At 30.7% G+C, this 12,522-nt stretch overlaps 1 protein-coding gene and 1 pseudogene across 1 annotated transcript; one reads left to right on the top strand and one right to left on the bottom strand.

Moving 5' to 3' along the window:
* Window positions 1-2,624: 2,624 nt before the first annotated feature.
* LOC111279044 (4-coumarate:CoA ligase 1-like) lies at window positions 2,625-5,447 on the top strand. The gene is made up of 5 exons (XM_022865937.2): window positions 2,625-3,702; window positions 4,177-4,372; window positions 4,467-4,680; window positions 4,764-4,866; window positions 4,992-5,447. The coding sequence occupies exons 1-5, from the start codon at window positions 2,704-2,706 to the stop codon at window positions 5,106-5,108; spliced, it is 1,629 nt and encodes a 542-aa protein (XP_022721672.2). The 5' UTR covers window positions 2,625-2,703; the 3' UTR covers window positions 5,109-5,447.
* An 889-nt stretch (window positions 5,448-6,336) lies between these two features.
* On the bottom strand, window positions 6,337-6,741 carry LOC149517639 (small polypeptide DEVIL 22 pseudogene; annotated as a pseudogene).
* Between the last annotated feature and the right edge of the window lie 5,781 nt (window positions 6,742-12,522).

Below are 12,522 nucleotides of genomic sequence, written 5' to 3'. Positions count from 1 at the left end.
CCATTATATGGATGATAACATCTACATCTATCTATCCAAATTCCAAAGAAACAACCTTTGAAATTTCAAACTTGGCCCTTAACTAAACCAGAAAAATAAGATGCTTGAACAGAGGAACATTCACATTTTCCTGGGTATTTTATTTAGATTTACTAAAAAAAAGCAAAAAAAAAAAAAAAAAAAGACAAGAACAATATTTCAAAATTATTGATGAATCAATATTAGAAATTAGTAGAATATTAAGTACTGAACTGCAAATCATGTGGACAACCACATAGTATTTGCACTTGGGGCACCTAGCCCATTTATTCTCCATGGCAAGTTCCCTCACCATGAGATCTTCTCTCCCTCTTTCATACTCATTAAGCCTCGAGAAATCCTCACATGCAATCCCTGGATGCCAGGGCAGAAGGGGCACTCAGATTCTCTATTGATCTTCTCCTCCATCATCATTCAGCATTGCGGCTGAACAATCCCTGAAAGGGAATTCATGCACCTTTGTTAAAATATTTTTATGGAATAATTCTTTTTTTTTTTTTTTGTAAGAATTGCTATTAGTTTGAAGCAATTTACAACCCGATAATGGCCATGCTGTAGCGTCACAAAAAGAACATTGAGCCATAGAAAAAGCCAAGGTTATTAAGGTACTAATTATTAAAACAGATGTTAAGCAATGATTGGGAGTTATCCATTTCAAAGATATCTTCTCGAGTTTGATTTTTCCAATTTAAAGGTACCTTAGACATACTTTCTTTTTCATTGGGAATTATCCTCTTTCCATCCCATTATATAATATTATATAATATCAGAGTTGAATTCATTTGATAAAAAAAAAAAAAAAATCAAACATGGCAGATAGGAAGGGTATTATATATTCATAAATAATCTATCACGTTTAATTTAAATGTGAATCCAACATTAACCTAATGACACTTCTCACAAAAATGAAACATTAATCTAACCTAAGACAATAAGGAATAATAGAAACCATGGCACTAAATTTAAAAGGATTTTATTTAACGAGTCTTCAAGATAGATTATCATATAAAAAATGTATTTTTTTTGATGCATTAAAATTATTACATTAATTATTTATTTAATATAAAAATATTATATTAAAATCATAAAAAAATTTAAATTTTATCACTTTACTTAAATAAATTTTTATATTTTTATTACACCCAAATAATTTTTTAAATTTTAATTTATATTTAAATAAGTCTTTAATCTTTAATTTGTAATTAAATAAAATTTTAACATAAATCAATTATATATATATATATGAAATAGTTTAACACAAATAAAAAAATAAAAATTTTATTTAAATATAATAAAAATATAATAATTTATTTAAAAATAAAATATTACTATAAATAATATCTTAAATAACTAAAAAAAATCTCGATGGTACTCATTAGAAATATCTGATTTGGGAAGCGGGAATGGCATTCGCATTTTCCTTAATTTCTATTTTATTAGCAAAATCAGGATTTTGTGTTAGCCTGATCAAGAAGTTGGGGTGGGCTTTAATGATTATCAATCTTGGGAAAGGGTTGGAGCCTTCAGTGGTTTAGAGTGGCCTTTGGTTCGTGCTTATAGCAACCACTCGCGGTAGGTGAAGGGGCAATGGTCCAGCTGACGCACATTTCTCCGACGTATTGTCGTAGGTGAAAAGCCGTTTTGAAAAATGTCAGCCACATATCCGAGTGAAGTTGCTATCTTTCACAACCAACAATGGACCCCATCCCCCACCCAAGTCAACGTTCACCGACCCTCTGTTCCTCACCCGGTTTCCTTCACGATACTTCTTACCTTCCAATAGGAAGATTTCTTACCTTCCAATAGGAAGCACAACCAAAAATGGACCCCATCCCCCCACCCGACGTTCACCGACTCTCTGTTCCTCACCCGGTTTCCTTCACGATACTTCTTACCTTCTAATAGGAAGATTTTAAAAATTTATTATGATACATAAGTAAATATTTAAATTTAAATTTATAAAAATTTTTATGAGATAAAATTATAAAATTTTTTAATTAAAATAAATAATATTTTATAGATTAAATATAAATTTTTATAAATAATATCAAAATATTTTTTAATGATAAATGTTATATTGTGATAATTATCTCTAAAATCTTATTAAAATTAAATATTGTCACTTTTAAAATCTCAATATTTAATATGATCATAATTTTATAATTTTATTTGAGAATCACTTTTAAAATCAAGTTAAATATTATACAATAAAAGTTAATTTTAGAATCTAACATTTAATATAATATTAATTTTGTAATTTTTTATGTAATATAATTCTAGTTTTGCCTATATTTTGCATTGAATTTGATGATAATATTAAATTTTAACGATGAAAAGTTATAACATTTTAATTTCATATCAAGAGAATTTGAGAATATGATATAATATATAAATAAAAGTTTAAACACAAACTTTTAAAATGATTTTTATAAAGTAAAATCATAAAATTTTTGAATTAAAACAAATAATGTATCTTAAGTTAGATATAAATATTTATAATTCCCATTATACCCTCCCACCAACCACTCTCACCCACCTTAATCTACTTGCTATATCAATATCAATGTTGGCTAAAATTTCCTTTCAGGCTCCAAAAAACATACAAAGCCTAAAATTTTTCAGTACATTTTTTTTCTTTGTAGGTGAGCTCCCAATTAGCCCCAAATGGCACCCCAAGCAGAATTGCAACAAGAAGAAATCATTTATCGATCAAAGCTTCCTGATATCTATATCCCCAAGCACCTCCCTTTGCATTCGTATTGCTTCGAGAACATATCAAACGTGGCCTCCAAGGCCTGTTTGATTAATGGGACGACAGGTAAAGTTTACACTCACGCAGAAGTTGAGCTTACAGCTCGCAGAGTCGCGTCAGGGCTCAACAAGCTTGGCATCCAACAACACCAAGTGATCATGCTTTTGTTACCGAACACTCCAGAGTTTGTCCTGTCATTTCTCGGCGCATCATTCCGTGGCGCTATTGCAACAGCTGCCAACCCTTTTTTCACCCCTGCGGAGGTATCAAAGCAAGCAAAAGCTTCCAACACCAGGCTCATAATCACGCAAGCCATCTACGTTGACAAAGTAAAAGAATTTGCCGAAGACAACGATGTGAAGATCATGTGCATTGACTCGTGCCCAGCGGGCTGTTTACATTTCTCCGAGTTAACTCAGGCCGATGAGAATGATCTCCCTGAAGTCGGCATCGTTCCAGACGATGTCGTAGCACTACCTTATTCGTCAGGAACCACGGGGCTACCCAAGGGGGTGATGTTAACACACAAAGGTTTAGTCACGAGCGTGGCACAGCAGGTCGATGGAGAAAACCCAAACTTGTATTTCCACAGTGAAGATGTGATCTTATGTACTCTGCCCATGTTTCATGTTTACGCCCTGAATTCGATTATGCTTTGCGGTCTACGTGTTGGGGCTTCAATTTTGATCATGCAGAAGTTTGAGATTAGATTGTTGTTAGAGCTTATAGAAAAATACAAAGTGACAATTGCTCCGACTGTGCCACCTATAGTTTTGGCCATCGCTAAGTCATCGGAAACTGATAAATACGACTTGACTTCCGTAAGGATGTTGAAGTACGGGGCCGCACCCATGGGTAAAGAGCTCGAGGATGCTGTAAGAGACAAGTTTCCTGGTGCCAAACTTGGGCAGGTATGGGAGTTAAAATCTTTTACCTGTCATTTTATTTTCTGTCTTAATACTTGGTGAAAGTTTTGAAAATTCTTCATTTTAAACTATCTGGTCAAATTCCATTTGTTACTCCCATTAGTCTATACTATTTTTCAAAAATCCTTCCCCAACCCCTCCTCCCAAGAAAATGGAAAATGAAATACTCTTATAAAAAATATTGACTTCATTTTCAAAGATAATGCTCATATTGTGGGGCCGAGTTATGATGTTGTAGCCTCACTAAACATGATAAGATGAAAACTCCAAGATTAGCTGGTGGTGGTGGCTGTCGGCCTCCTCTGTATTGTTGCCGTTTAATTTGGTGTCTCAGGCTTCCTTAAGCCCCTTTGAAAGCAACAAGAAGAAACCGTTTGAAATAAACACACTTAATTTAATGTGTGAATGTGATGAGTCGACATGATGGAACAGATTTTAATTGCAAAACATTTTTTACAGGGTTATGGAATGACCGAAGCAGGAGTTCTAGCAATGTGCTTGGGATTTGCTAAGGAACCGTTTGAAATAAAATCCGGGGCTTGTGGGACTGTGGTGAGGAATGCAGAGATGAAAATTGTTGATCCTGATACCGGTTCCTCGCTACCAAGAAACCAGGCTGGAGAGATTTGCATTAGAGGAGATCAGATCATGAAAGGTAAATTATTAAAAACAAAACTAAAAAAATGCCCTTATCATATAATTCTGTACTGAAATGAATTACACGATTTGCTGAATATATAATATTTCAGGATACCTGAATGAACCTGAGGCCACCGCCAGGACCATTGACAAAGAGGGCTGGTTACATACCGGAGACATTGGTTACATTGATGATGATGAAGAACTCTTAATCGTTGACAGATTAAAGGAATTGATCAAATACAAAGGTTTTCAGGTTGCTCCTGCTGAGCTTGAAGCTATGCTCATTGCTCACCCTGATATTATTGATGCCGCCGTCGTCGCGTAAGTGAAATACTAATAGCCAACCTACGTTTATAGTACTATCATAATTGGTTCCTTGGTTTAATAGTTTCTGCAATTTTCAGCATGAAGGATGAGGCGGCTGGAGAAGTTCCTGTTGCATTTGTGGTGAGATCAGACAAATCACAAATCAGCGAGGATGAAATCAAGCAGTACATTTCAAAACAGGTAATTCAATTTTTACTGATTTAAAAAATATAATAGTATATTACTATTGGTTTGTTGCCTTGATGGATGGTGATTGGTGGTTGGTGATCCTGAATATGCCGCTTATATACTCTGCAATGGTGCAGGTGGTGTTCTACAAGAGAATAAGTCGTGTGTTCTTCATTGAAGCCATTCCAAAGGCAACATCAGGCAAAAATTTGAGAAAGGAATTGAGAGCTAAACTTGCTACTGGAAACTATTGAAACTTTTTTTCCAGGTCTTCCACGCCCATGAAAGTTTGAAATAATATACGAAAAATGCAAAGGTCCCTGTTATAAACAAATGGGAGTGTTCATATATGTGAGTTTGGCAAGAATGTAAATTACAAGATAAAAGAATTCAATTTGCTAGAGGACATATAATTGATTAATATTCTGTTTTTTCTTTTCATTTTTTTTTCACTGTTTTTGGTAAATGGAAGAAGATGAAAATTTTATTTTATTTTGTAACAATATTAGCTCATAGTAAATTGCAAATTGAGACGACAAAAAACAATTTCATTTTATGTGAAAGTCCTTATGGCTTTAGATATTGTTTCGGAATTCGGATAAAGTAATCTGAATTTTGTACTACTTAGAATTTCTAGTTTTTTCTTCTTTGTCAATTTTGTCTGCTCTGCTCCTCTTTACATCAATAAATTTCTGGGGTAGCTTTGTTGGCAAATGTTGGATTCCAGAAGCTGAATAACTGCAACTGATATCCAAACTCCATTTGCATAAAACATTTATTCTGAAGAAGATGTAAACATAGAAAAATGTTGTCTGTTTAGGTTGCTTGATGCCTTTTACCGACAAGCATATCAAATATTATAGACAGAAGTTCAGAGTATCTATTGTTAGGATACAGTAACAAGATGCATTAACTATGACTTAATCTTACTACAATTACAGAGATTTAAGACATGGTCTCCCAGTTGTGCAAAAAATAATTTAGTCTGAAATCTGGCATTCACTCGTCTTGTTCATTCTTGGTTGCTAAACTTCTGTTATCTCTTCATTGTAGACAATTAAAATTTAATTCCATGGGCAGAAAAAAGCTGGCAAATCGAACAGACTCTCCCATGATTATCTGATCCTGTTATTACACAGCTCAACCATTACAATTTACAACTGTAACGAGTGTTTCCTCCATTCTTTCTCCAATTACCCAAAAGGATTAAGAGGATTGAGGTAAGTGAAGGAAAGAGAAAAAATTAGAAGGTCTTCTAATACAAAATTACATTTAACCTTAATAGCAACAGGCAAACAACTTTTCATGTAGCATATAACAAACTCCATCGAGATCATGCTTAATGTCAGCTTGGTGAAAAAGCAAGAGTGTGGCCATAAACTTCTCCTGTTCCCCTCAAAACCCAATGGGATTACTCCAATTAGGTCAAAAACACAAAAGGAAACTGGGAGAAAATTGTAAGCGCACCACTCTGTAGCCCCATGGAACCAAACAGGATTAGCATGATTCATGAAGCCTAATTAATTGAGAATATGAAATTTATTGCGGGTGGTGATGGAACTGATCAAGAAAACACGATTTGAGGAAGGGTGCAGGAATGCGTTGCTTGCTAGTCATCACCCTGAATGTACCAGCAAAGGAGCATAGTGGCACAGCGGCGCAAGATGTAAAGTCGAGCACGTTGCTGCTTAACCAAGGAAGCACACTTAGTGGAGAACCCATTCCCCTTTCTCTTTGCTGAGGCCTTGACTCCACAGTTGTATTGCTGGTACTGAAACTGAGCCATGGCTAAAACAGGAGTATTTTGCTATAGATTTGCTAAAAAAAAAGCTCAACGTAGAGCTTTAGGCCGTGTGGATTAAGGGTAAAGTATATATACAATTACAATCCCAAAATCCAAGAAAGGTTAGCTGGAATATGAAGGAAGCAAGTGAACATGGTCAGGTTCAAAAACTGAGGGATTTGCATTTGCATGGAAGATGCAACTTAGTTTTTTTTATACAAAGGGGAAGTGAACGTGGTCATTAAGCTTTTATTGCTAATTCGGTATAAAACCCTTGCACAACAAAGGACTATTTCTCTGCCTTCTCCTCTATAATAATCTTTATTAGCTGGAAATGATGAGGATGATAAAAAATTATTAATTAAATAATGTGAATTAGAGAAGTGGCAAAGTTGAGCATGAAAAGAGGAGAGCTGTATAATGAAGACAAGGCAATAGATTTGGCTTATGGGAACAGTGACCCGGCAGGATGGCCTCAATTTTGAGGCTGAACGATAGCTTGGTTGGATTACTTGGATTTTCGCCACCGTGGCTCATACTCCCAACTCTCTCTCTCTCTCTCTCTCTCTCTCTCTGCATGCTAACAAATCAATTTTCCCCAAATCTTGAGCAAATTTTTGTCCTGCAAATGGCAACATCCCTGAATGAAAGAAGTGAAAATCAATCTGTCAGAGAATCCCAATCCCATTATTATTTCGTTGCAGGTGAAAGAATCAAAAGACCAACTGTACTTTACGATTCAATATGTCAGTATTGAAATTTTTGTTGGAAGTCTGATATATATTTATAAGAAGAGACGAGAAAAAAAACAAAAATCGATTTAAAATTATAATATTTGATTCATTTTTATTTATATTAATTTTTTTATTTAATTTAGATTAAATTTATATATTAAATTTGAATTAAATTTCGAATCAAAATAAAAAAAATAAAAAAAATGAATTGAATCAAATTAAATTATATATTTTTATTAATTTTAAAAATATTTTAAATTTTTATAAAATAAAACAATTATTTTATATCTATTTAAATACATTAAAAATTTTATTAAAATAATATAAAAATAAAAAATTTAACATTTAAAAATTAATAAACTGAATCAAACCAATAAAATTCAATTCGAATCAAATTTATTTTAAAAATTCATAATATCATGCATTATTTAAAAAAATTAAATCAAATTCAATCTTATCTAAATAATTATCACTCTTATTTAATCAATATCCTGTATCAATTTAGCTTTGGAGAATAAACCAACCCCTAAGTACATCTATTTTGCTCTTATGTTTGTTAATGATTAATGACTAAATAAAGAAAAAACTTATTAAATCATTAACTTTGGTATCTTACAACTTATTAAATTGTTAATATTTTTTATACAAAGGAGGTAGTAATATAAGAATAGGTAACAGGTCATAAATGCTAAGATTTGAACATTTATTAAAAGTGATTGCATGAAATAAATAAGTTAAATTCAGTTTATAAATTATTAATGTTTCCCAACACTTTGCAAAAGCTTGCTGTTCCTTTGTCGTTTTCCATGGTATAAGATAAACTATCTGAATTTCTTGACTCATACATTGTACAGCTGAGTTTGCTTTCAGGAAAAGGTCATAAAAATCCTAATCAGACAACTTTGGGAGGAAACCAACAGTGATTGGACTAAAATTACTCATCTATTGACTATCCAGTGATGCATGTTTCCTTGCCTAGACAGCTGAAGGTAATTTACTCACATTTTCAAAGTATATTGTATGATCATTTGGATACGGAATCCTAATCTTCTCCATGTGTCACGTTTCGAGCTAGTCAATGCAGACATCTCTATCTCCATAGATATGTTTTGCTCCAATCCCTGATGCAGAACATGCATCCATTGTCACTATCGCCCATAAAATGCTGCCACTGATATCTCTTGCGTTTCTTCTTTAAATATACATTTTTTTCATAGGTTTCTAGTCCAAGATAATGGGCGGACAAACATAGAAAAATTACTCCAACAAAGGGACTTGAACTCAAGTCTTCATTTTTTATGGTAGCACTACACCAAGAAATAAAATAACTTGCATCTTCAACGATTGGAATAGCTTAGAACAGGATTAAGTTCTTTTGTTTATGAGTTCTGACACCCTTATTGTTCTTACATTGGCATGAAACTGAAGCTGTTGCTTACATTCAAATGCCTTGTTTTACAAGTTTGATTTCTATTTCACCGTCTATATGCAATGTATGCATATCCTTGAGTGAATTGAAAGCTGTCATTTCTCAATTTTCTAAAACCAAGTACAAGGATACGTACATATGGCTAGAAATCCATAGATCTCTGCTCACAAATCTTTATCGATGGTATACACTTTTGGATGTTTTGCTGCAACTTACAAATGCATTAAAGTAAAGCAATAATAGAGAAGAATGCAGACGTTTTAGAACTAATAAATGATGTACTACTGTTTTCGAATGAAATTTTAAATTCTGGTTTAATTAATTGACATAATTATCTAAATAATATTACGTAGATTTCAAGCTTAAATTTCAATACAATAAATAAAGCGGAGATATTTCTTTTGAGATTTCAGAGAAAGGCCACCTGCAAATCCTTAAGAGCTTATAACTTCCTTCAACCCGGTAAGGGCAATTCATATATTACCCTGGCCTTTCTGGCATGCTGTCAGGATTCTGGCATGAGTCCATGCTATATGCAGAGCTTAAATCATCTTCAATATCGGTATTCTTATCTGAATCTAATCTGTAATACTTCTTCCTAATTTATTTGTTTTATATTAATTTTCACAGAGTTTAAAAAGAATTTTTAATTTTAATATCTTTAATATTAAAATTATATTAAAAAATAAAAGAATAATTTTAAAATATAAAAAATAACAATTTTAGATATTCAAAAAATATATATATAATTTTGAGGCATTCCAAAAAAAAAAATAGATAAAGAAAATGAGACATAATTCTTATGAATTAGATTAATGAAACGACACACTGTAAAGGAATTACTGTCCCTGTTAAAGATTATAAATTCCATGAGAAGAGATCACATGTCGGTTCCTCTTGTGGATATTACACTTTTCACACCCAGGTCTTGAAATAATCTTTGAGTGGTGCTAAATGCACCGTCGCCTTTTTTCTTTACATTTTATATTTTTAATTTTTATAAATAAAATTATTTAATTATCTTTTTTTTTACACAAATTTTTGAAAATAAATTTATTAAAAAATCATAAATCTTTTCATAACAAATTTCTTGAGCGCTATGTAATTTTTTGAAAATAAATTTTGAAAATATTATAAACTTTTTCAAAAATAGAATTTTAGAAAGTCAAATGACTTTCTGAAAATTTATTTTCAAGAGGTGGGATAGAAAAAATTTAAGAAAAATTTTAAGTAAAATTTTCACTATCTCACCTTCCCAAAATGGATGATTTTTTGAAAATTTATTTTTAAAAAATTTATAATTTTTAAGAAATTCATTTTTAAAAAATTACATGATTTTTTAAAAATTTATTTTCAAAAAATTATAAACTCTAGAAAATTGTGAAAAGCATAATTAAATAATTTTACTTATGAAAATATTTTTTTAAAAATTATGGTGTGAAGAGAAAAAAATGGACAATCTTTTGCAGTCTTGTTGGAGCTGTGTCTCGAGTCTCTGACATACAAGGGGGCCCACTGTCTGCTCAACTTGGGCCCATGGCCTACAAGTTTTCACATCCGAAGTTTATTATCAGGCCTAAGCAAGAAGTAAACCAGCCCACTTGCCACATGTTAATGCGCGTTACCTCATCTGCATTTATGATAATATTATTGTATCAAATGCAATAATTAACAGTTAATTTGATGAATATTTTGCGGATAATGTATAGCAAGTGTTTGGTCCAGCTTATAAAAGAATTTATTTACTGTAAAAGCAAAAGTTAGTTATTTGCCTTGCAAAATTTTAAAAATTTTAATTTATGCAAAAAAACATATTTAATTTTTTATACGAAATTATAAATTGAAGCTTCTTCAAGAAGTGTTAATGGAAATTTTTTGTATTTTCATTTTACTTTACAATATTATAAGTAAGATTATATTATTTCATATTTTTTTATTTTGTTCATTTTTCTACCTAATTTATCCAAAAAAATTTTTAAAAATTTAATATGAACATTGATATATGATTAATTATCACTTAAATAAATAATTAAAATGGCTGTTAAAGTCCAATGGCGACAAGGAATAGTCAAACAACTTGACTTAGTGGATGATGAAGGGACAGTTGTTCATGTTAACACTTCATGCTCATTAAAAGAAAAATGCTACGTTGGGATGAGTTGGATAAAATTTGACCTACCCACATCTACTTTTTTTTGCGTCCATATCAGTTAGAGTTTGTGTGTTTTGGATCTGCTTTCATTAATTTTCAATTGACAAGCCACGATAGCACCAATCATATTAAAATCAATTTCATACATACACACTTAAATAACTAAATTTTTTTTACGATAATCTAAAAATAAATAAATTATTTAATATTTTAAATTAAAATAATATATATCATATATGATAATTTAAGATAAATAGTTATAAATCATATATTTGAGATGATCGCAACAAACAACCATCAATAAAATTTAAATCAAAATCTTTTCGTCGAAAAAGATAAATATTAACCAATTAAATCATTCACTTCTCGATAAATATTCTATTAAAAGTAGTGATCTTCCTTTTGTTACATAATTTGATCCATTTGTTTTTGTGATTCGAAAGGTTGATTCGACATTTTTATATTATAAAACACATGATGTCGTTTGTTTGCACATTAAACACATTTGATTAAATATGGCAACAGGTTGGATAGGGACAGTTTTTTATAATCTTGAACTCGATTTTATATCCATAAAGTTTGAATTTAATTTGAAGATTTTTTTTTTATTTTTTCATATCCAAATCCTATCCGATTCGATATTATATAGATCGTATCCGATTCAACTCAATTTGAAATTAATAAAATATTATTTTTTAATATAAATATAAATATAAGTATATAAAAATTAAAAATTAAAAATAATTGTTATATATATCGAGTTAGATCAAGTCGGGTTTACTTAAAACTCGATTCTCGACTTTGATCTTTTCTTACTATTACCCAACCTTACCTAACCCTAAACCTAATTTTAAAAAAAAAAAATCGATCTTATAAGATTAGGTCTAGTCGAAACCCGTTAGGGACGGGTTAGACTGTCAACCCTACATTTGATAAAAAATTTTTAAAAGATCCATGATAAAAGAATCATGCATTTTTACATAGAAAAATATCATATCTATTATTTTTAAAATTAGTTGTTAAAAAATGATGATCATATGATTGAAATGATGATAGTTTGTTTTAAGAAAGTATAAATTTTGAATTATAGATTTTCTTTCATACAACTAATATTTGAAATTTTAAGTCAAAGGATGAAAAAAATACTAATTATTCTATCCATGATTTTTAATTACACCTCATAAGTATTGAAAAAAAAAAGTTTCAAATATGAATTAAAATTACAAAAAATTTTAAATTTTACAAATGATGTTAACAAGATAATATATATCACTTAAATAATATTAATATATATATATTAATCTTTTAATCTCATTTATAAAATTTAAAAATTTTAGATATAGTTTATAAAAAAAACCAAACGGTTGAGATCAAATCTAATATATAATTTCAAGTTAAAACAGAATGAATCTCAATGTCTACCATGACAATTATTATGCAAGAAGTCTCCAATCATTGTGGAAGATTGAAATTGTAGAAGTCATTTACTACATGCAACGTATCACCTACCAATTGGTCCCTAACATGCCAAAAAATTAAAAAAAAATTAAAACTTTCAAAAAAAAAAAAA

The sequence above is a fragment of the Durio zibethinus genome, chromosome 8 (genome assembly GCF_047325235.1).
Source record: "Durio zibethinus cultivar Kanyao isolate XHJ-2024 chromosome 8, ASM4732523v1, whole genome shotgun sequence".
NCBI lineage: Eukaryota > Viridiplantae > Streptophyta > Magnoliopsida > Malvales > Malvaceae > Durio > Durio zibethinus.
The sequence above is the reverse complement of the archived record's forward strand: the minus strand, read 5'-3'. Positions and strand labels throughout refer to the sequence as shown.

Excerpts from the sequence above, each read along its gene's own strand:
- LOC111279044 (XM_022865937.2), top strand. The coding sequence starts at position 2,704 with ATGGCACCCCAAGCAGAATTGCAACAAGAAGAAATCATTTATCGATCA. Across the intron at positions 3,703-4,176 it reads CTGGTGCCAAACTTGGGCAG|GGTTATGGAATGACCGAAGC; the intron begins GTATGGGAGTTA and ends CATTTTTTACAG. Across the intron at positions 4,373-4,466 it reads AGGAGATCAGATCATGAAAG|GATACCTGAATGAACCTGAG; the intron begins GTAAATTATTAA and ends ATAATATTTCAG.